At 39.7% G+C, this 25,421-nt stretch overlaps 1 protein-coding gene across 1 annotated transcript; it reads right to left on the bottom strand.

The window, feature by feature from the left end:
* Nucleotides 1-962: 962 nt before the first annotated feature.
* On the bottom strand, nt 963-25,112 carry bbox1 (butyrobetaine (gamma), 2-oxoglutarate dioxygenase (gamma-butyrobetaine hydroxylase) 1). The gene is made up of 8 exons (XM_053318493.1): nt 25,079-25,112; nt 20,935-21,384; nt 19,311-19,425; nt 6,100-6,298; nt 5,081-5,186; nt 4,713-4,909; nt 4,066-4,232; nt 963-2,274 (listed from the first exon to the last, which is right to left on the bottom strand). The coding sequence occupies exons 2-8, from the start codon at nt 21,337-21,339 to the stop codon at nt 2,114-2,116; spliced, it is 1,350 nt and encodes a 449-aa protein (XP_053174468.1). The 5' UTR covers nt 21,340-21,384; nt 25,079-25,112; the 3' UTR covers nt 963-2,113.
* Nucleotides 25,113-25,421: the final 309 nt, after the last annotated feature.

Genomic DNA, 25,421 nt, shown 5'->3' on the forward strand with positions numbered 1-25,421 from the left:
AACAAATACTGTTTCCTACTAAAGGAAAACAGCAAATATTCATATTGAAAAAATAGAAAACAAGCAGTCAAAAAAAACCAAACATTTGCTTTCACATCACTGATCGAGTGTAAAATCCTCCAAACCCACAGCCGCAGTTTCCTGTCCTGTGATTGGTCGTGGATTTATCCTTCAGACATGTTCATCTGCTCCCCCACCCCCGCCCCCATGCAGAGATCATTGAGTCTTAATGTTGTTTCTGTTCCGTAATAGTGAAGAACTGTTGAATCTGGTCCCGTTGCTGAACCGTTAACTTTCACAGTGAGCGTGCATGTGTGTGTGTGTATGTGTGTGTGTGTGTATGCGAGTTCATGTGGTGAACAGTTTCTCCAGATCAGCAATATATCGGTACAGCTAATATCACTGGAAGATGTTTTTATTGATTTGCTCGTATTTGTAAAGTAAATGGAAGTGTGTAAAAGGAAATAATCAGTAGGATGTTCAACAACAAGCCGTTTGTCTCCATTCATGAATTAACGCCACACATCAAATGTGTAAATAGGACCGAAGTTCAGTCTGAAGCATCTCAGTTTGCTTTGGGAATGGGACACAGCTCACTTGCTTAAGTTAAAGTTTTGTTTTGTTTTGTTTGTTTTTTTTTAAAAACTGGATTATTACAACCACCTCTGTCATTGTACTTGCCGGCTGCTGTAACGAGAGGGAATAAATGAAATGAGATGTCAGGTGTAAGTATTCCAGTATTTGAAAAAGTATTTATAGAATATGTACAGCTTTGGCAATATAATAAAGTTGTCCCAAATGAAGCTCATTGTTCTTTTTTTATGAATAATAGAATCTAATTTAAATGTGTGTGTGTGTGTGTGTGTGTGTGTGTGTGTGTGTGTAAATGAGTAGAAGATATGACATTTGAAGGTTTGAAGATTTATTTAAGGTGCTGTTACACTTTCTTTTTTCTTTTTTTTTTTTTTTTTTTTTACAAAATGCAGGTTTGTCTGATTTGAAACATTTGGCTCCAGATTGAACATTAGCACAATCTTTTTTAAAAGTTTTATTTAAGACTGGATGAAGGGAATAAAGACATATTAAAAATGTGTACACACAGTCAAAACCACACATCAATCATAAACATTGATGGTAAGCAAGTCTCTGTGTTTGCTTTGGAGAAAAAACATCCATAATGTTTTTATAAATGTTTTTAAGATTACATCAAAAAACGCCTTAAATAAATAACTTGGCAAAGGCTGAAAGCTTTACAGTAACAATAGTGAACATAACAGGCTCATCAACATTAAATTGTAATATGATAGCTTTGTATATAACAGTAAGTCTGGATATTTAAAGGGTCAGTTCACCAAAACTACTTCAAACATTTTATCCTGTAATGCTTCAACTGGTTTTACATGCAGAGGTTTTTGAGCTTTCTGAAACTTTTGCAAACTGTACCTACACATTATCCACTATTCGAGTGGAGGAGAAAAGTACATTTGAATTTAAATCTACACTTTGTGCTGCCAGCTGCAGTGAAGCCACTACTGTGTTTAAAAACTTCAAGGCAAATATTGAAATTAAGAATGAATAAGGAGAAAGTCGAGGATGTCTCATCCTATGTGGAGGCACATGATTGTACAGTAGGAGGTAGTGTAATACTGCAACAGGCAAAAATAATGCCTATTTTAATGTCCATTAATGTGTATTGTGATAAACTGTGGAGTAAAAAGGACAATGTATAAAAATCGGCCTATAAAAACTTAATTGTCATTAGTCACCATGACTAATCAGTCCAAAAGCCTGTTTAAATTTTATTTTGGTAAAATATTTTAGGTCTCTTCTGAAATTTTAATACCATTAATATGGTATTTTTGCATTGCAGTGTTGCATTAAGTTTCATAATGTTCCAATTTATGCTCGACAACTTCAGTCAGCGAGCTTTCGACCTGTCACATATTTTTGTACCTACATATTTCGGTATCTTTGCACTTTGCCCTCGTGTAATTTCAGCTTTTTAAGAGCAACATTTAGCTTAACCCGCTAACAGTTAATAGCCATCTGACATCATTTAGATTCTCCACAAAGGCTGTAAAGCTACATGTTTAAAGGTATCAGTCTCCTGGGCTCACATGCCCCCCTGGACCGAGCTGCGGAGGATCCTGAGGCGAGACATGACTTCGTCCCAGTCCAGGTAGGCGCCCTCCAGGTGTCGCAGCTTGTCTGGTGTACTGACGTAACTCTTCCGGCCGTGCAGCAGACGCCAGTTATCGAAGGTCACGATGTCGCCTGCAATACAACGACAGCCAGAGATCAGATTTAACAGGTTGATTTTTACTTTATTATCTCAGTCAGTAATTAGATTAGTCTCCTTCACAGAGGGGTCGGACTCAGCTGCAGCACAGTTTGTAGTTGTTCAGCTGGAGATAAAATGCTTCAGACTTCTCTTTTCATCCTTCACTTTACTTTCATCACTTTTAATGTGAACAACATCTGACACAGCACAGACCGGTCAACCAGTTAAGGTAGATGACGACCAATTATAGAGCCCAGTTCTGCTTGAGGTTTCTTCACAGTAAAGGGAAGGGTTATTCTTCCCCACAAAAGTGCTGCTCATGTGTGAATGTTTGGTTTCTTTAAATGAAATTAAAGGGTACAGTCTTGATCTGCTCTATATGAAAACTGCCTTGAGATAACTTTTGTTATTTGGCGTTACATAAATGAAGATTGGTAAAGTATACCCTTTTTTCTGCTCCCCTCTGTGTTGCAACGTTTCAGTGTTATGTTTCCTGGGTTTACACTGAGGAGTCTGAACCTCTACAGAAATAGCTGAGTAAAAGTTCAACAGTTGAACATCTTGAACTTTAGAGTTTTTCAGATTTTTGAGGTTTTTACTCAGCTGTTGCAAACCCTACAGAGTGCAGAGCATGCTGACAGGATGTGTCAGTACTGAGTGGGAATACAGTGAAGTATTACCCTTATGAAAACTAACCTTTTGCTACATTAGGTTAAAAACTGATGAAATAATGGAGTGTTTTACTTCAGTTTTGTGATAACTGTTGATTCTGTTGACTGTTATTACTTTTCCAGGGAATAAATAAAAGTCTACCAACTCTATATTAAGTATGTTGCATCATGACGGTTGCAGAATTAAGAAACTGAAATGACTTAATGTGTCTAAATTAATATGTAAAGCATTTATAACTTTGATAGGTATTATAAAGTAGTCTAACTATCATTATCAGTATCCGCAGTATTCTTAATATTAATAATAATAAAAATAATAGGCTTGTAGAGCTGAACGATGCAGCGAGCATGTAGAGCTAGTCCTGAGAGGAAAATATGTCGCCCAGCAACCAACCAGACTGCTTAAACATAAAGTCAAGTGAAGTTTTAACACTGTTAAACATTTGAATGCTTACATTTTGATGTCTGGCTGTTATTTTGCTACCATAAAAGCTGAGTAGGAAGGACAAGGAGACCACTTTTGTCAATGTCAGACTCAGCGTACGAGGCTGTGGCTATTTCCTGAAAGCAATGTGTTTATTTGTTCTTTTTCTCCCCAACATTATCAATGACGGTACTAACAGGTACAAGTCGTCCAGCAGGATCATTTCAAGCGTACTGAACCCTTCAGCATCCTCAAGGACGCGCCGTTACGCTGGATGTTTGCCAGCACTGAATCCAAGCTGCTGCTGCTGCTGGTGGTGGTGTTGAAATGAGTGGCAGCATCCTGCTACAGTTTAATGTCCTTAATGTCACATAAAACATCATTATTCCCTGTGTGTGTCTCTGGATGCTGCAGACCCTTTGCTGAGCAGTGATTATTTAAAAAGAGGGTCACACCAGATTAGGGTAATTTGATCTGTTTTACAGTGACAGAGATGACATCGACCATCTTGATGTCATCATGACCTTGTTCTGTTGTGTTTACTCTAAACCTGAATGGATCTTTCTCTGAGAGCCTCAACTGTTTTAGTTTAAACTTTGAGCATTTATATTAAGTATTAGAAGGCTAATTAAATGTATTTATTGTACATATTACATCAGTAGAGTTTTGAAAAGGAGGTGCACACTGACCCGGCTCCATGCAGTAGGTGACCATGTTCTCTGGTCGGTTCATGACATTCACGTAGGCCTTCAGTGCTCGGTAGAAGGGCTGAACCTGATGCAGGGGCAAGTCCAGCACTGAGTCTCTGGTGGCGTTATTGTAGTTTATCCTCGCGACTCGACCCTCTGCATCAACACTGCTCAGACAGAGAGAGAGAGAAAGAGAGAGAGGGAGCGAGAAGGACAAACCGTAAGATGATTAGTTTCACAGAAATTAAAGCCTTCAGTTGATAATCAAACACTGTTAAGTTCCAGCTTGAAGCAGCTTGAAGACAAAATCTTGTGCTCTAGGAAACTGTGATGTGCATCTTTCAATTTTTAAAAATGAAATGTTTAATCAATTCGAAAAAACAAGTTTCTTCACTCAACACATGAACTTACACATCTCTATGCTGCTTTATCTGCCTCCATTTTTTATGAAGGTGTATTAACTGTGAACAGCAGATGGCAGTGTCCTCCTTCAAATATCTACCCCACACTCAATGACAAACCCCTGCATCATCTTTTAATGCATGTCATTTCCAATTAACATTTTCTGAAATGTTACAGCACAGAGGGGTTTACAAATGAGCGCGTGTGTGTGTGTGTGTGTGATCTAACTGGCCGTCTCCACTCACTCGATGATGCATTTCTTGGACTGCAGCATGAAGTCGCAGTAGTCCATCCCCGTGTCGGTGAAGTCCACTTGGAGCGAGGTGAGGGTGTCGAAGGCCTCGGGGTCTTCTCTCTGCAGCTGCTCGGCCATGTGGAAGCCATCCACCACCTCGCTCTCCCCTCCGTCTACTGCCTGGTTGATGCAGTGGAGAAACTGCACCTACACACATGCCGCACAAATGCTCGTTTTTACAACTCGAAGGGCATAAAATCCAAATACCAACAAGTGGAAACAAACATAAAAAGGCTGCACATAAATTCATAAGTGATAACATATCTGTTTAGTGCAGTTTAATGCTCTAATAGGATCAAGCAAGTCAATTTTACTCACTCCAGGTGCAAAGTGTAACGCAGGGTAGTCTGTGTGGAGACTGAGCTTGCCTGAAGTGTAGGCCACGTTGTTTGCCATGTATTTGTCTTGGACCTGCCATGTGTGCCTGAGGACAAAGATAACATGAGTTAATAAACTTCCACGTTAATTATTTAAGTTTGGCTATGGAAGATCAGCAGCAACAATTAAGCTGTGTATAGAGAGAGAGGAGAAAAAAAGAGGCTGAGATGAGATGAACTTTGCTGTGATCCCTGAGGGGGAAACTGGGCAGCTTCACAGGAGCGCTCAGACTGGAGCTTCTGAAGGAGATACTTCATTGAGATGCAGCGAGAGTCCGGGCGCTAATGAGGTAAAGTTATCTCCTTGTGTTCTGTTTGCCTGCCTCATTTGGATGCCTGACTCGTGTAAAAAAAAAAAAAAGAGCAGTCCAGTCCTTTCCTGACGGCGGGGTCTGCAGCTTCAGTCTGCAGTCTCCTTTACTTCCAGCAGCATGAGCTCATCCGCTGGCAGTGGAAAAGCTTTACGCTCCAAACCTCTGTTCTGACTGAGTGCACCAGGTAATTCGTCTGGCTTATAAAAAGCTGGAATGCTTTTAGGTTGTTTTCCTCGTCTCTGTCCTCAAGTAATCAGCGCTGCAATAAGTCAAAGTGATGAACTCCCTTGTGATGAAAGGGGCCAGCAGACGCTCTCTCTAAGCGTCTCAGAGGAACCAGACTGAATCAAAGCTACAGATAATTGAACAGCACACACATTTTCCTAAACACTAATATTATAAAGTGAGAATCTTTTTATCAAAAATATCTTGGATGTGCTTTTTTTTTAATTTTGTGTGGTTCCCTGGAAATAAAAGGTAAATAAAAGGTCTATTCTATTTAACTTTCACTAATAACACTCCCTGGGCTCTGCTCCAGTAAAAATACACAGAGTGGAAAATTCAACATTTCAGGATTTAGAGAGGCCTTAGATTATTAAACAGTGGCTTGGCTGAAGATGACTGGAACCAAAAAAATGGGTCTTACCCGTAGAAAGTCAGCCTGAGATAACCGATCCTCTCTGCGAGTCTAGCCACATGGCCTTGCTCTGGCGGAGCCCCCTTCAGGTAGACGATGCCGACGCGACGCAGGGCCAGGAGCCAGGCCAGCGCTGCCTTATCGTCACGCAGGACTTCCTCGTAGTCTGCTGTGGGAATACGCAGATTGCGGTCCCAGTAATAACGCTCTGAGAATGAGAAAGAGTGAGAAAGAGGACAAGGGAAGAAATGTCTTTTAGTGTTAGCTGATACTTTCATACATACAGCGAATTTCTTTTCTTGTTTTGTCTGATGAGGAATAAAACATTTCTGCAGTGCACCGACATGAAGATTTTCCATCCACCAGTGAGTCTTTGTCCTGTCATGTAGCTGCTCTGTTAAACAAACAAATCCTGTACAACCAGAAGCAGAATCTGCACTTATCATAATTTCATCTGATGCTTTATTCTTTCCTCCCCCCGTTCAGCATGTTCCTTTAATGCACATGCTCTCTCTCTCCATGCTGCATGAATAAATCTCAACCACTGTTTTTACTCGACAGGATATTGGCAGGTTTACGCAGAGGCATAAATGATAGGAACATATGGACGCCATGCAGAGAGCATTACATCACAAAGATACGGAGCGTTTTCAAAACAGAGAAAACCTGTGTCGACATCACACCGCGGTCTGGTACATCTGATAAAAATGGACTAGAACCACCCAGGTGTGCAGCAGAGATGAGCAATAGAGCGTGCCCAGTCCCTTAAAACTTTCCATAACACATGCAAGACTACCTTTAGAAACACGTTTTCCCCTCTGAGGCGACTTTTTAGAAAAAGAGCAAAAAAAATGTGCAGGGACAATGAAAAACAGGTCAATAATAGGAATGAACGCACATTTTCCAAATAAAACATATGTGTAGTTGCCATTTTTCCACTCTTAGAAATAAAACTTAATTTAAAAAACTGCATTTAGAAGCGACAAACAGTATGAGAAAGTTTATGTTTGTGTTAATTAAATCTATTATTGGCCTTCTTCTTATTAAAAAAAAAAGAAGCCCTGTTTCATTTACTTTGCAGCTTACCACTGCATGCAACAGTCTGCACACTTCAAGATGAATAGCTCACTCAGAAAAAGGCTGCATGTCTCTGTCAGACAGACAGAAGTGGAAAAAATCCTCCCACAGCTCTCCACCCAGCTGGCTTGATTCCTTTTTCCATGGAGCCTCTCTCTCCAGCGACTTCCACAGAAACAGCTGCTAAGTACATTTATGGGAAGAGGAAGGTTTAACTGAGGAGATTGTGTACCTGTCTGATGTTTGTGGCTCCTCCTCGTGTGTCTACTCTCTCTCCATCTCTCTCTCTCTCTCTCTCTCTCTCTCTCAGTGCCCGCTGACTTTCAAACAATGTTCCAACCGGCTGCATCCCAAACAAGATTACAAGGCCGCAGCCTGCAGGAGATGGACCCGCAGCAGGGAAAAGCTTTGCTGAAGTTCACGCGTAATTTATCACTATCTAAAACTTGAAAAACCATTGTGACTGTTCACTCTGAAGGCCGTGATTTTAAACTAGCGCTGTGGACTACCCGTTGCCTCGTTTTTTCAAAAGGCAACATCAGTCAGAACCCACAGCGATGGTCGTCACTCGCGGACCTCCCTGCAGGCTTGTTGTCACAAACAATCAGTTTCTGGCTGCACAGTTCAAAAAGGGTCAGGAACCCCCCCCCCCACTTGTTAAAACTCAAGAGGGTGGAAGGGAAACAAAGGCTAAGTATCAGAAACTGGGGCAAAGGTCAAGCCTGAATGTTACAATTACTCTTGTGAAACCTGGACCTGGGTGTCTTGTACAGGTGCCGCTGTGTTTCAGGCTCCCCTGGTTTAGGGTGTCACCCGTGACACAGAGGCTACAGCTGCGGTCGCGCTGTGCATATACATCAGCTGTGCAAGTCCTGGCCGCCGTTCAGCATGAATCTCATTTTGGAAACTGATCACGCGTGCTCGCTGTCGAGTGAGTTAACACCGAGGCGGCCGCCGGGGTCGAACAGAAGATGAGAACTTCGCATGACTATCATGTAATCAGCTCGTAATGTAGGCTTGGTTTTTAAGTGGGAAGGATAATCACAAATCTTGAATGTGAAGGATCACGAAGAAGTTTTTTTAGCCTCCTTCTAACTCACACCGGTCTCAGATTAAAGAACAAATAAAGGCACTTGACACCTGAACTGTTGGAGATCAAATCTGGTCCAATGTAGAACAAATAAAAAAGTATTTTACACTCAATCCACAACGATAATGTGACATGTATACTTACTTAGTAGTTTATGATTTAAATCTTAAGTTAGAACATACAGTGTATTTATTGAATACAGTGTATTCATATAAATTTGGCTACTTTACTATTCTGCTTAAATATTGAGATATTACTAGCAATGCAGTAATATACTACATCATTATTAACTCTCTCAGTTTTACAGATGATGCTTCTGGACTTGTGACTACTTGTAAACATGACAGGTGTCGCTCATATGAAGAACCCACAGTTCCCAGTTCTCAGCTCTATGGATCTTTTTAATGTCTTTTAATTCATTGTTTTAGTTTCCTGACCCATCACTGTACTGATTTTGATTAATGATTTAACTTCTATTTAACAAAAAAATTCATATTATGTTTTGGGGTATTTTTTGCCTTTATTAGATAGCAGCTTTCATACAGGCTGACGGTAAACAAGATAAAGAGAAGGGAACGACATGCAACAAAGATTCCTTGCTGGACTTAAACCAGGGATGTTGCAATGATGTAGCATCCGCAGTAACCACTCAGCTACCAATGCGCTCCAATTTGATTAACCATCATCGCCCTTATCAGCACTGTTGTTGGACAGTGTTTTTAAGCTAAAGAAACCTTTCAAAAAACTATTTGCCAGTACATTTCCTACCCACACAGAATTAGCAACTAAGCTTTTAGCAGCTTCAGCAGCAGATATTTCCTCCAGTAGACTAAAAAACCGAGCTAAAAAGGAAAGTGAATATTGAACGCGTCTGTTGGATGTGTAAATTGACAAACTTTGCCATTAGCTGGTCAGTGTTGTGTTTACAATGTGTTTCTGCTGCCCTAAAGTGTCCAAAAAAATGACTTAATATAGATGTAACTTTCCATGGTTTTGAGACTGAATCAAAATGAAGAAGTTTTGGGTCTGAAAACCAAAACAAGCAGCTTAAAGACACTAAAAACTCAGTAAATGCTGCTGAGGGTAACAGCAGAGTAAGGTATTAGTAACCCCTTTTCATGTGCAAATAGTCACTTGATCCACTGCTTATATATAAATATGGATAATATCTGCTTTAAGTAAGATGATCTTAGTATTTTAATGAATCACTGTAGAGCTTTAAGTGAGCCTCTGAGGAGACTGACTCTTCGCGGACTTAAAAGACAGATGTGAGGGGTGATTGACACCTTTGTACTGTCAATGTTAAGGCGTTCAAATGAACTAAAAAGCAAATAAACTGGACAAAAGGTTGTAAAAATCAGCTTAAAAGGAGGACAAACTGAAGATAAAGCGAATAATGTTAGATGACTCATCTGAACCCTAACATGCTTTCATGTCAGTTTCGGTTGCCCTGCAGCAGTCAATGCTGATGTTCTGGTCTCATTGGTGTGTAACACTCACAAACACCCTCTTATTCACCACAGCTTTTTTTTTCTTTCTTTCTTTTTTTCTGGAAAGACCTCCACAGAGTGTCCACAGAGTCAATGAGAAATCAACCTCACCCTGTCTTGCATAGTTTCCAGCTGCAGTTAGCGTAGATACAATGTCGGAATTAGCATGTGTGTGTTTCTAAGTATCTGTGTGTGTGTGTGTGTGTGTGTGTGTGTGAGTGTCAATTTGAGACGGCCTTGAGTTTCTGCTGGGTCCTTATTTGTGTGAAATCAAGTGAGGGTTTTCACAGGAAAGACAGCGCTGGCGTGTGTTTGAAGGGACACCTCTGACAGTCTGACAAGATAGTATATGTGCATAACCCCCCTGCCACACACACACACACACACACACACACACACTCCTCTCCCTCTCTCTCTCTCCCTGTTTTCCCCCCCGGTCGTGGTCTGCTACAGTGGCTTTTCCAGATGAGGAAACCTGAAGCCGCGACTCCTGTGGCTGTCATGCAGCTCTCTCTCCGCTCACTGTGCTCTGTCTGTTGAAGCTCGGAGGCCTCTGCATTCACTCCCCTCCTCTGCAGCCTTCAGAGCTCTGCTTCATTCGCTGCGGATATCCAGAGAGCTTTGTTTTGTCTTGGTTAAGTTTTTTTATCACAGAGCTTGGATCAGCTCACTTCAATGAGCCATCTGTGGAATGCACGCTGATGGGCGCAGGGCCAAACAACCCCTTTTCTTTTTTTTTTTAAAGAAATAGTTTCAATTAATTCAATTCAAGCTGTTATCTATTGCAAAAACACATTCTGGAGATTTTACTAAATACACCTTGCCTTATTTCAGCATCCAAATAAAGCATTTTACCATATTTCTTCTACATTTTTTAACACTACTGTTTCAATAAAAGCTGATAGTCTGCTATTTTTTTCATAGTTTACAATATATACTAAATAACTGTTGTGTCTCTGCTAATGCCTGGATGTGAATCAAGATTACAGACTATTATTTGGAGCATGTTTATCATCTAGAACTCAGCTTGCGTACAGCTGCATGAACAAAAATCTGCTAATGAAAACAATCTGATTTATGATTAGCGCTCCTGAGAAGACACAGCAGCCATTACGCAACCGTACCACCAACATTGTCTTACATTCATTACCGTTAATTTGCTACACAATTTGCTAAACTAGATTAGCCTGATGACTCAAAGCTGCAAAAATATTTGTTAAATTCATTTTTAACAGCGTATAGCATCGTAGCATGACTGATTAACAATATCAGGTGATTTTTTTTTTCCTAAACAGGAAAAAGTAACTTGGAACTTTATTTTGCCACATTATTTATTTGTCCTTGTAAAGAAGAGACATATTCAATCATATTTTTTTTCCCAAGACTCAACAGTCCAAATATTTGAGTTCCCAGTCCACGATTAGCATGTGTGTGTTTGTGTTTCTTATAGTTGACCTAAAAATCTGCATCTGTGTGTATCCATGGAGCCGCAAATTCAACTCCGCCCTTCGCCAGTTTCGACAAACGCACCTTTATTTATGAGACAGACCTGGATGACAGAGCAGCCAGCCTCTGCATTCCCAGTTTTGGGGGGGGTGAGACAGACTAAGCAGTGTTTTCTCACTGCAGAGCTGCGGGCCCGCCGCATGCTAATCCAAACTCAACTCTTTCTCCCTCAGCAGGTCTGAGTTCCCAAAATTTTGTGAGCCTTGCAGTAGTTTGTCAAAATTAGATCCTTTTTTTTGCCAACTTAGACTCAATGATTTCATTATTATTTGAAGCGCCAAGCAGGACGTCTGCCTCGCCAAAAAAATGGAAAAACCCAGTTCTTTTAATCATGATGTAAAGGTGCTGAAATATCAAAAGAGACAAAAATGAAAGGTGATTTAACCCAAATACAGTTGATCCAGGAAGGAATTAGATGAATACTCTCAGAAATAAACTGTGTGGATGAAAAATAGTGACATTTGTTGAGGGGAGGCCAGATTTCTCAGGGAAGAGACGACTAATATGTGGAACGTTTGGCTGACCACCATAAAAAACAGATTCAGCTGTCCGTTACAGCTCACGAAGCCATGATAAGAGCTCATTTTTGACTAATACACAAGATTTAGATTCCACAAATTCCTCTCAGGTTGATAGCGCGGCATGTTCACGTGTACGAGAGCATGTGTGTGGAAATCCCAAATCTGCTGTGAGCTGGAAATGGCGTGTGAAGTGACAGGCAGGTTTTGGAAGAATATAAAAGTACCCCCCCCCAACCCCCCCAACCCCCACCGATGGACCTCTACAGTAATGTTTCCAGGAGCCTTTCTGTCAACAGACGAGCGATGACATAGAAGACTAAATTCAGACCAGAAGGCGAAGAGGAAAACAGCAGCCAGACGTCCAATTGACAAATCAGCTGCTACACAAATTAACAAAGCAGTAGAAATATAAGCAGACTAAAAAAAAAAAATCTGATCTTAATATGTAAAAAACCTGAAAAAAGAGGGAAAGTGAATTTAAATGATAGTATAAAATGCTAAAAAACACAACAAGTACTGAGCAAAAAGTAAGACAAAAAAAAATAGTGTTTAAAGAAGATTTTCCACCGCTGTTACGTCTCGGACAGTCTGTTCTGAAGAGTCAGATATAATCCAAAACACACTCAGACACTAGAAGCGGATGTGCACCCGTTTCTGTTTATACTACATTGGGGTTTCTGCGTGTGTCCACACATGTGCGGTTAACAGTTTTCAGCTGCGCTCGGACATCCACAGAGAGTCCACGAGGACGCTCGGGGAGCAGATGACAAAATTTACATTGTCTGCTGTCTGTAACGGTTATGTGGACGTGGACATTATAATTTGAGCTTTAAAGGGTTTGGAGCAGAAGAGCTAAAAGTTGCTGGAAAAGAGGGTTTTTTTATCCTGCACTTTGAAAACATTTAAAGGCCCGTTCAGTACAATATTTTTAAGATTTTATAGTCAAATTTGTTCAAAAACGAGTAAAAGCTTTTAAAAAATTACCTGAAACAACTTTAAATTTAATCTTTTTGGTACCAGATAGATATTATCAAGAGATGATCTTTCTATGTTGGTATCAAAATGTGTTTCTAACTATTTTGATGAAGTACAAATTGCTTACTTGAGCATTTTCCACCTTGTTTTTAGATCAAAAATGGCCCCTCATGCACAATGCTAAAAAACCTCACATATTTGAGGTAAAAAGACACGATGAAACGCCAAGACTACTTTGACAGGCAATCTTCAGCTTAAGGTTAATCATTTTTCAAGTTTTGGCTGCGGCTGATGACTGGAGGCGTTCTTGGCAGGCTGGAGGAGGATGTAATAGGGACAGCTGTTACAATGACAGAAATCTCATCGCACCTCAAGTGTCGTCACTGTTTTCTGTCAGTCGCACTCTTGAGAACTTTTTGTGTGGGTTTATTGATTGGATAAACTTGTGTTGTGAGATTTTGTACTCAGAAATTTCTGTGTTGGAGGGACGATAAAAGTGTGTGTCCCAATTGAGAGGATGCATCCTACATAAAAATTTTAAAAAACCTGGTCTAGGAAAGAGTGAAGGAGAGGCTAAACATACACCTCCTCCCCAGATTTGTACACTTTTATTGCCAGAATGTCACAAATGCAACTTTTCATACTTTTAACTCCAGGAAAATGCCCTATAATTTCCCTCAAATTCAGATTTAGCTGTAATATTTTACTTCAAATCACGCTTGACATGAACGGATTATCTGTTATTGAGGTTTGGAAAAAGATACACCAGTTGTGTCCTCGCACAAGATCTGGGCAAAAGAAGACTTCTGGGATGAATTTGGAGGAGGCCTTAGAAATAGGACAAGCCTGTTATGATGTATTCAGTCTAGAAATTAGGACTTAAGGCGATCCAGCTCCGGCATTAGGACATGGCTTATGTGTCTAGTCTTCACCGGATAATTGGTAAAGACTCAGCTTTTCTGTGTGCGGTAATAATCATTCAGTTAAAACCTTGAGGAAGGCAATTTGCTATAAAAAAAAGTTGTCTGAATAAATTGTGCAGAGTTGTCTTTCATATATTTAGTGAGAGATGGTGGTCCCTAACACAATCCCAGAGGCCTCCCTGTACTAGATTTATTACTATATTTCACATTTAATAGCACCTTTAGGAGAATAAGGAGCTAATCAATCTAACATGAAAACATAGCAGAAAAAATATCATGTTATCATACCTTTACCACAAAGCTTCTAATTAATGTTCTTTTTAAATAAAATCTGTTTTTATTTCTTCTTATTTGCTTTAATGTTGTTTTAACCTGTGCTGTTGAATTTAACTTGCAGTGCTTGTTTGCTCTTGTCTTATTGCTTCCAATGTAAATAACTTTGAGTTGCATTTTATGTATGAAAGGTGCTATATAAATAAAGTTATTATTACTATAAAAATATATCACATACTTTAGGTGATATTTCAAACTCTTCAGTAAGCGAACTCTGCTTTTCTGCTGTTACTAAAATATAAAATTATCACTCAACTCGCGGAACAAGGGAAATAAAAACAATCCGCCGATGATGATAGAGGAATTAGAAATCAATTCCACATGGTCAAACTACTATTCAACCATTGTTGCTTGATGTGTGAAACCACATCAAACTTTGACCAGCAGAGCAGAAAGAAATGTGACGGGAGGCAGGCCAACGAAGGTCAGGCAGCGGCACTTACCTCTGTTAGTACAACTCAACACAGTTATCCTGAGTGATCACAGCAAATGACTCAACCTGTTATAAAAATGACATGCTATTTGGCCATGGTCAGGGTGAGCAATCTAAACAGTTTGCTGAATCAGAGGAGTGTCGTGAAGGCAGATTGGAAGAGAATGATTGCCTTTCAAACTACAGATGTGAGGTAGTGACTAATGAGCTTGTGTGTGTTTGGGGCGTATTTATACTTTTTGGAAAAAACCCATTTAACCTGTTTCATATCCATCTTTTAAATACCAGTGACGTGAAATTAGTCACGATTCCCACTGCGACTAAGTAGACATGACAAGCGCAAAATGTGGGGCCTGAGACGATGACATGGTACAAATATTAAAAGCATCTGGCAGGCGTTTGAGTAAATCACTGACAGATTTATCACCGAAAAGGAAGAGTCACTGCAGATAAGGATGTGAGTGACACAAGCCTTTGGTGTTCCTGAGAGCAATTCAGCAGCATCATTTCCTCCGAGTGACGTAAAAAAGGCCAAAGTTCAAATGCCAGCAAAACACAGCTTGTGTGAGTTTGAAACGTCTGGAATCCATTAATGGATGAGACATAATCTAATGAGATGGAACTCATGTTGACAACTACAGAGATTAAGGCTTTTGACAAAAAACACCAATAAATCTGACAGCATGCTTGTCACATAGTAGTTGTTTAATTAAATATTTGACTGTGCAACATTTTCTGGTAATCCATCAACTAGTTGTTGAGACATTTCTCTCTGAATCACAAATGTGAACCTGCTGTCAGGAGATCGCTGAAGTCATTTATATTTATGCACAAAATTTCATGGCAATGAATTCAACAGATGTTTAAATATTTCATTCTGGACCAAAGTGGTAGACCAACCAACCAATCCAACCACAAAGTTAATAAAAAAGTACAACCGAGCTGTGGGAATGTCAATGCTTTTGAAAATATTTGGTAATAAACCTCAAAGTATTGAACAAAGATGAAAAGTTAAGGGATCAACCAAAGCCATAACAATTCATCCTGGGAGGCGGGGGGGGGGGGGGCATGAATGTCTGCACCAAAATTTCATGAAACACCATCAAATAGTTGTTGAGACTTTTCTCTCAAAACCATAAATGTCAACCATATGGTGGCACTACAAGAAAAGTCAGAGGACCATCAAAGTCATTAAGATTCAACCTCTGGCCACCAAGGTTAGATATTAGTATACATATGTATGAAGACATGTCAACCTCAAGTTCGCCCTTGATGAAAAGTCTAGGGTCCACCAAAGCCAAAGAGTAAGATTCATCCTCTTGGGGCCGTGAATGTCTGTACAAAATTTCCCAGAATCAGATTGTTAAGAGATTTCAGTCGGTGCCAAAGCAGAGGGTTAGGATTAGACCAACCAATCAAACTTTCCATCGCAAAATAACACACTGGATTGGTGTGGCCTAACCGTAAACCTTGTATCAATTAAGATTCCTGGCCCACAAATGAGTCAGTCTGCAAAATCTCAAAAATATGTAACAAGACAGAATAACCACTGAACATAACCAGAGTGTTAATATTCAAAAAGCTAGATGATCAAAAATTAAAAACAAAGCATCTCAACAATAAAAACTGCATCTTGGGATATTGGAGATTTGGTAATAGCATCTAACAACAGAAAGACAACATCCCAAAAAATACTTAGTAACTTAAGTGAACCTAAAAACTTCCACCAGGACCAAAAACGTGTCTTTAAGGAGGTCTTCAGTGTTAAACATCAGGCAGTTTGACTTTAAAATCCTGCTAACATGTACAGGCTCTGGGATTTGTTCATTCCCAAGAAAGGAAATACTGACAACTGTGAGCAGTGTTTGGTAAGAACATGCAGATCTTTCCTTGACCCTCACTCTAAATCAGTTTTCCATATGGCAGAGTCAGAAGGGGGTCTGAAAGAGACTTCTGGCATTCATACAGACGCCAGCCTGTAAAGTCCACTCTCTAAACGCTGTTTCACATGCAGACTGTACTTCAGCTCAGTTCTGTCTAGATGAGATGTGCAAGGACAATAAAATAGAGGCCCTGACGAAACACATGTGCATCAATTACGTAACAGGAAACAAATTAAAATTGAAGACCTACCTGAAGATCTAATTGAAGATTTAAGCATGGAAACTTATTTAAGAGGAAAATTTACTGCCAGTGGAAGAGGAAAACTAAAATTTGCACAGTAATCACCTGGATCCTTTTTAAGACTTAAACAGTAAAACTGTAAATTGTCACAATGATTGAGTGTTAAACTCTTTAAAATAAATGACCACCAACAACAAATTCAACATGTTCTAGTCTCATTCCTATAGTTGAGACTGTATAAAACACATTTTAAAACGTTTTTCTGCTAATGTATTAAGTGCAGATGGTAATAGTTTCAAGTCTCACACCAATAACAGCTGCTGCTGAATGACATACTGCGGTTTGAGTTGCACAACTCCATAGAAACGGCAAAAGCAGAGGAAGAAAACATTACTCTAGACATGCAGACAGAGGTATGGCACAAGCTGAATAATATCCCCAAAGCTCCAATTATCATGTTGACCTCCCAGTGTCCTGTGTGCGGCACACTTTCACTGTTGAGAACATTTTAACAGGCAAACCTGGGCCTGTAAAAATCTAGGTGCACTGCATGAAAAAGGAAACTGAACTTCAAAACTTCAAAACTGTGGACTGCGCTTCAGTGAGTTAACGTCATGGAGAAGTAAGGAGCGAGAATATGAGAAAAATCCTCGGGAGGTGAACGCTGCTCATCATCCATCTTTCAAGAATGTGGACCTTTCCAGTAGTTTTCGGGGCAAGGAATTTCAAGCCGGCGCTCAGGAGGAAATAATTAAACCCAGGGAGTGAGTGAGTGTGTGTGTGTGCGAGTGTGTGTATGTGTATGTGAGCACGTCATCTTGTATTGTGTTTTAGTGCATGAGCTTAGCGGTATCTTCCAGGAATGCTCCTGGCTCTGAGCTGAGTGGTTTGAAAAAAAAAAAAAAAAGTCTACACTACAAAATGACTATCTGTCTGTATAATGTAATGAAGGGGATCTGTTTACAATTCCAACATGAATGGAAAAGCCCTGAAACACACACACACATATACACACAAAAAACCCTAATCAGTCTGGAACAGAGACAGGGCAGGAGCCGCTCAGCCCTGTGGGTCCTTCAGGACCACGTGTGTGTACACAATCCGACTACAGTCCATCCCCCGCTCCAGTGAAGTGCCGCTACCTTGTTCCAACGCTGAACTTTCTCCTCTGCTGTCTGGCAGACTGTAAAGCGTATTGGGCCATTGTAAATGTACTGTAAAATTAGTCCTCCTTCCAGTCTTTAGAAAAACCTCTTTCCTTAACAACCCTGCCATGTTCCTGAGGGAAAAAAATGTGTGGAAAGAAGAGTTTAAATCAGGGGCATCTTTTTTTTTGTTTTTCCTCCAGGAAAGGTTAGCAGGGAAGGTACACTCGTTTTCATTTTACCAGCTACACAGTCAGGTTTGAGGGCTTCAGCTTAATTGCATAATGGATGTGAACGAGCATTTTGTTCACAAACGCTCAATTCCTGTTGAAGTGTCTTACTATTGAGCTTGAAATCAAAATATTTCAATTAAAAATATCAATTAGGGGAAAAAATGATAGATTAAGAGAGTGATAATGGCCACAATGCCAGAAACATCCAAAAAAAGGCACAAACCCACCAAAAACAGGGTCAAATTAGTTTCCGCTGACTACATTTGAAAAACTTTCATTAACCAACAACAGAAATTAGACGGCCTTGTGAATTACTGCCAACGGAGATTCTCTTCCCCTTAAATTTTTATATTGACTTGAAAACAGACACCAAATATCATGTAGGAAAGAACACAAATTACAAGCTTTCCAATGCGGCCACAGTGGAAGGAAAATATGAAAATTAGATCATCTTGTATTTTTCAATAAATCGCAGCTGCCATGTTACCATACTGAAGCATTTGATAGAAAGACCAAAATCAATGACACTGAATAATTCATTACATTTCTGCTTTGAACATTTCTGCAGTGAAAAATTAAGTATGAAATTTGACAGATCATTGAGAATCTAAATGGGCTGCTTTTGGGTTTGGGATTTTTGATATGATGATATACTTAAGGAATTAGATGTTAATGATAAAGTTGTGCATCCAGTGGCATGCAATGTGATGTCCATGCCATGTGTAATTCATTCGAAGACTCATCAATCCTGCTAGCTTGTAACATGTGTACAAGCACGTATCACTGGTTGTCCTACAGGCACATTTTGCTGCTCTCAGATACAGTTTGGAAAGTGCAGTTAATGCATGACAGTGTTTTTCCATCCTGTAAGTTTCAAGACAGCTACATCATGATTAATGGCCTCCCTCGTAAATTATCTCATGGTCATTAGATTAACAACACAGCAATCAATTAGAAAGTAATCTGAAGTTTCAGATGAGCGCAGTTCAGTCTATACTAACCTTTTTGTCTGCAGCTTGTGAGCATTATGTATATTATTTTTCTTATTAATCTTGTTATAGTTCATTATCCCGCAACATCCCTGACTTCATGCTGTGCACACATGGGATACACATTTGGGAGAAGATAAGAACTTTCCAATTCAACATGAATGAAACTTTAACAGCAACGTGTATGTGTATAGTTTACCATCTCATCTAAGCCCCTTATACACATTAAACATTTCTGTGCAAACTACAGATCACCTACAGTAACTGCACACACGTATACAATAGCAATCGGTGCCCAGTACCAGTTCAGTACATACAATTATAAAATACAAAGACTGATGCCTTAAAATGTAAATGAATGATATAAAAAGCTGGACTCACCATTGAGGAAGTGCTCCTCTTGCATCGCTTGTCTTGCAGCAGGAGAAAAACAGCGTTTCTTGAGCCACTCTGCATCAAATACGCTGGTGTGCTGGTCGGGCCACACGATGGACACCTGGTGAGGGAAGGCAAGAAATCCAGATTTTGAAAAAACTCACTGATCCACACTGGCCAACATGTTTTGGCTTTTATTTTTCCAATACTGAGTCTTTTATTGACTGAAAATGACAAGGTCAAATATTTGCTGGGTTGTCTATTTTAAATGATGCGTGATTTTGATTTTCATATCATTTTGCTTGCTTTCAGAGAGAGTGACTGTCTTTCAGAAGAGACTGCCCTTGAAGCTGAATAAAGCAAGACTCTCTTATGTCAAACAACTGAGAAACACATTTAGCGCATACACACAAAAAAACAATCTAATTAAATTCAGATTGATTTGTTGATCATCTGCTTCTTTGGTAGCTGTGGCGAGAAAGATAAGAAAGCTTGAAACTATTGTTGTGTCCCTTAAAGCATGTTTACTATAATAAACTATCCATTAAATCTTGGTAAAGCAAACAATGGAGCTGCAATAGAAACGTATTGCCTTTCATTTTCATCAACAAAAGGACATGACAATGAGCGTCACTCTGGCTTGGCAGCACTGTCACATCACAGCAGTCTGTTTATAGCTGTGTCCCACTTCAGGAGCTCAACCTTCTGAAGGACAAAGCTGATGAAGGTGGATTTAAAGGTCAGGTTGTATTTCTGACTAAATTAGATGGGTCTATCCTCACAGATCTTCACATTTTGTCACCAGACAGTCACTCTTAAACAGGAAGCAAAGGGTTAAGTTTCATGCTTTGTGAATTTACAGAACTGGTTGGGATGTTTCACTTGAACACGTGGTAGAAAACAGGCAAATAGTGTACCAGGTTAGTCTTAATGTCCCAATTTAACTTCTATTTATCTAGAACATCCAAACTTTTAAATTGGTAATGGTGCACAAATCGCTTCCCTTTGTGCTACCTCTGCTTTCCAACATCATTTTGATTCTTTTTGGCGCCAATCTCATCAACGTTTTTTTATGCTGAAAATCTGCCAACAACATGTCCAGTTCAGTACTTTTATTCATCTTAATGATAAATGATGATAAGTAAATGTGTCTGAAATAACTACTTGATTTGACACACTTCATTTTACCTCAAGCTTCTTGATCCAAGGTCCTGGTTCAAAACTATTACAATCATAAGCAACGGTGATTGATAGGATATGCGATTTGTCAGTGGAGTTCAGAGGCTACAATGTGCATGCATACAGAGCTTGATTTACTACAGCAGCTCATTACAGCTTCTGCTCCATCTATTACAATGGAGTCAAAAAGAGCAAGCAGCACAAGTGTACAGATAATTGGACGCATAATAGACTTTGAATAATTCCCAAGTGTAACCATGTTTTCTTATTGATCCCCTAATCTGCTTATTGAAAAGGGGAAATTAGAGTTAGAGTTATTGCACCTGAAATGTTAAAATGTAGTTTATTGTGAAACTGTGCAAGTAAACTACTTTATCTCTTCTTTTAGTATAAAAGAAAAATCATATCTTTTGTACGAAAAACAGGGAAACACAAGTGAGGTCAAGTCTACCTTGTTGTCATTGGTGACCTCCACAACGTCGACTCCCGTGTGGATGTCGAGATCAGCCATCAGCAGTTTTCGGGCCTGAGCCGACTGCAGCGTGCACAGGGGACACTGGCAGTTGTCTCTCAGCCAGGTGAACGGATACAAGCTCTGGCCTCCATCCTCCCACTCCACCTCCAGCAGCCTGTCCTCATCGAGGGCCCGGACGTGCCTCATTGAGTGTCGAGCCTCGGGAAGAGAGGCTGAGCCGAGTGTCTGATGCCCACGAAGCTGCGCTGAAGTCAGACAAGCACGTAGTGGACTTGCAGCCAGCCCAGGTCTACGACAAGCCCTCAGTGCCTGGCAGGTCATAGCAGAGGTGCTCCTCTGCAGGGCCGGCAGAGCAAAACGTGAAAATGTGCTCAACCACATTTTTGAATGGCGACTATGTCTTCAGATCAGAAAGGGCCACCGTCTCTGTAGTTAAAGACAAAACAAAAAAACTGGATTAAGCAATGAGAAAATGGAGAATTACACACGTCCATCTTTAAATTGATGAGCTCAAACACTGAGGGTGGATTTGTGGATGGTGAATTTATTGAAATGCCAACATCACTAGGTCTTTTACTGACCTAGATTTATTTATATAGCAATTTTCAAAACATAAATTGTGGCTGTGGCTCACGAGTTAGAGCGGTCATCCACCAATTGGAATATTGGTGGTTTGATTCCCGGCTCCTCCAGTCCGCATTTTGATGTGTCCTTGGGCAAGATACTTAACCCAAAATTGCTCCCGATGGCTGTGCCAATGGTGTATGAATGTGTGAATGAATGTGTGAATGAATGTTAGGTTCCTCCTGATGAGCAGGTTGGCACCCTGCATGGTCGCTGGGTGCCAACCTGTGAAACTTTTAAAGTGCTTTGAGTGGTCAAAAAGACTAGAAAAGTGCTATATATGTACAGTTCATTTACCATTTTACCATAAATGATCATATTCCACATTAAACTGAGAAAATTGAGCTTAAACAAAGAATTACAACTGATACAATAACTAACTATTTTGATAACCAACTAAGTCATTTACCAAGAAAAGATGCCAAGAAATATTATTAACTGTGAGTATTTCCTACATTTCTTTGTCTTAAATGACAAACTGGATATCTTTGAATTTTGGATTGATAGTCAGACAAAATGAGACATTTGAACGTTAAAAGTAAACTTTGAGCAATGCAAAGCCTGTTAGACAGGTCAACATGTGATTATTATCAACTGTGCCAAGCAAAAAGTATGTTCTAATCTCGGTCTCCTGACTGTGTTTTTCTGATAAGATTTTGGGCAAAGCTTTTGTACATAACAGCAGCATGACGTCAATATAAAGAGGAGTGTGATTCAAACTCTGCACTTGTGTGAAGTTTTATATCAAAAGTGTCTGTTGACCTCTTTCCCACGTAACTGATACATCAGTAGTAGGGGTTCTTATCTATACATTTGTTCAACACTGACTGCCACGTATTGTGTTTCTATTTTTTTACTATTTAAAATGGGTAAAATATTATTTCAACGTAGAGCTGAGCACAGGGCATAGATTCACTCAGCCCCACCCCATCGCGCTCGCTCGGTCAGGAAATGCCTGTCCGAATTCCTGAACGCTGAGCAGCCTGATTATTTTCTAGATAAATCAATTGATTGACATGATCGACAGAAAACAGTGAAAAAAAGCCCAACATCCAAGGTGATGTCATCAATTTTTTGTAGTCTAATTAATGTTAAGGGGAATGTTAATGTACCCCTTGAACACCATAACCTTTTAATTTGGGTAATATGGGCGAGAGTGTTTATCCTTTTGCTTTTCAGTTTCACTTTGAATCTTGGATGTCATTTCTTGACCCTAGTCTCAATAACAGTATTTCTATAATGGGTGTCTGCTGGAACCAAGTCCAATTCACTACTTATATTTACCTAAATTATGATAAATGATGTTTAAATATGCAACTACTGTAATTCACTGACATAAGTGGTGTAGCTGACTTAATTTAGCACCTCATTTTCCACTGGCTTTTTGATCCAAATACTAGAGGACAATTAAAAGGCAGCAAATTTGGATGTCTCACAATTTTTCAAGTGTGTCCTAAAACAACAGTCCATTTCAGATTAGTTTTTCTTGCTGTAATAATTCCTCCTGCTCATACTCCCCATTAGAAGATCCCTTCATAATGCGCTTACAAGGTAAGTGATGTAACCTTCAGCGGTCCAAATGAGCCAAATGAAGTGCAAATCTTTCAACATTAATGTCTTTTTAGTGCCAAAGTCCCTCTTTTTGTTACTTTATTTCCACCGCAGTTCAATGGGGAAACACTGTCTGAGGAAATACAAAGAGGCACTTTTATGCTAAAAAGGCTTTAAATGTGGCAGATATCCACTTGCTGTGACTACCTCAAGACTGCCGAAGCCTCATATAAGCTTCAAATAAACTTTTAAAAGCATTTTTGAATAAAATGACTGCATGGACACACTGTGGATATTGGCCCCCATCTCTTACCGTGAAAGCACATTTTAAGGTGATCTTTTAATAGCCAGTATGAACAGGGTGAATGATTACAGCGAGGAAAACTTCTGTCAGTGTTCATTTGGGTACCTGGCAGCTGTTTTAAGACAGACTTGGAAAATTGTGACGGTACCCTTTAACTATCACAACTCAACAGTGTTTGTGATGTTGTCGCTTTCATTTTGTCAGTGTTTGTGTTGGTTTTAGTGAAGCCTTTTAGATCCAAAACTTTGTTTGAGTTTGTTACTTTTCTTGTATATTTGCAAATGTCCAAGTGTGAAATGGGGTCACCCAAAATCTTACAGTAAGCCCTTTCACAAACTAACAACCTCAACCTCTGCTGCTCTTTGACTCTGCTGATTTCTTATTTCACTATTTCTAAGTTATGGCATCACAACCAGCAGGTGTATATTACATTGATTAGCACACAGCCTTCATCATCTGTGGTCATCAGTGGTGAAGAAGTATTCATATCATTAACTTTAGTAAAAGCGCCAATACAGCAATGTAAAAGCTACTACAAGTAAAAGTCATGAATGAAAAATCCCTATTAAGTAAAATTATGGAAGCAAAATGTAGTTAAAGTATTACAGTAGAAGTAGTGGTTTGATCCCTCTGACTGATATATCATTATATACGACATCATTAGATTATTTATAGTGAAGCATCAGTGTTAGAGCAGCATGTTACTGTTGTAGATTGGAGGTGGAGCTAGATAACACTGCTTTATACAATTAGCCAGTTCAGTCCAGTGGTTCCCAACCCAGGGGTTGGGCCCCTCCAAACGGTCACCAGGTGAACCTGAGGGGTCATGAGATGATTCATGTGAGAGGAAAGAAGAAAAAACAAAGTTCTCATACACAAACCTGTTTTCAGTTTTTGGACTTTTTCCCCTAATCTTTGATTTTTGCTGAAATATTAGTATTGGAGTGAAAGTACATAAGTATTATGATCTTGATGTAGTAAAAGTATTGCAGTAAAAGCATGGTTTGATCCCTCTGACTGATATATTATTATATGTGACATCATTAGATTATTAACATTGAATCATCAGTGTTAGAGCAGCATGTTACTGTTGTAGCTGCTGGAGGTGGAGCTAGTTTACACTACTATACAGAATACAGAAAGCAGTACTTCCTTACTTCCTAACCTATAGAGTGGAAAGTACAATATTTCCCTCTGAAATGTAGTGTAATATACTCAAGCAAAACACAAATACCTCAAAGCTCGAGTATATATGTACTTAGTTACTTCCCACCATCACTGCTCTGGATGCAACCAAACCGTGTGAGAACAAAAGCTATCATTACCCTCCCTAGTTTCCTGGTGTTTTTTTTTGTCCGCTTACATTGTATCAGACAGCAAACTGAGCAGCTTCACGTGATGACTTTTAGCCTGGAGACTTTCACTTTGAAGAGAGAAACACACATAAGCTACACTGACCGGTAGGTATATAGCTCAGTCAATGTAAACGCGCCCCCCGGCTTTTCCTCATACACACACACATCAGTCTCAAAGCTAACCGGGGTTTGACCTACTTCCAACTACACAGCATACGACTCTTTTGTTTTAAAGTTAATGTATTAAAGTGGCACCGAAAAGCAGTAAAGTAAACGACACTGTTACCTGTTATATGCGTCGCTTCCCCGTCAACACAAATGTCGGCTCTGCAGACTGAAAGTAGGTGAAAGGTCGACCAGGGAGGCTGAGCACGATGACATAATCATTGCATGCAAAGTGCTGCTGTTTTAATCCCAGCTGATAACAGACCCACCAGAGCCAACACACGACATGTTTTCACAAACAATAGAGATATACTGCTATAGTCACGCCCTGCTGGTTAAAAAAAAGTCTATAAAACTAACAGTTTAAAACGGAGGAGGGAGGGTTAAAATATGAGGAAGTGCAAACTTAATGTGTCTCTGGGGCTATTCAGATCAGTTAGCCTACTTATGAGAAGTACTAATAC

The sequence above is a fragment of the Scomber japonicus genome, chromosome 1, assembly GCF_027409825.1.
Source record: "Scomber japonicus isolate fScoJap1 chromosome 1, fScoJap1.pri, whole genome shotgun sequence".
NCBI lineage: Eukaryota > Metazoa > Chordata > Actinopteri > Scombriformes > Scombridae > Scomber > Scomber japonicus.

Bases quoted from the DNA above. Each gene is read 5' to 3' on its own strand.
- bbox1 (XM_053318493.1), bottom strand. From the start codon at position 21,339: ATGTGGTTGAGCACATTTTCACGTTTTGCTCTGCCGGCCCTGCAGAGG. The intron at 6,299-19,310 runs GTGAGTCCAGCT...TCTCATTCTCAG, and splicing joins AGAGGAGCACTTCCTCAATG to AGCGTTATTACTGGGACCGC. The intron at 4,910-5,080 runs GTGAGTAAAATT...GCATGTGTGTAG, and splicing joins CGTTACACTTTGCACCTGGA to GTGCAGTTTCTCCACTGCAT.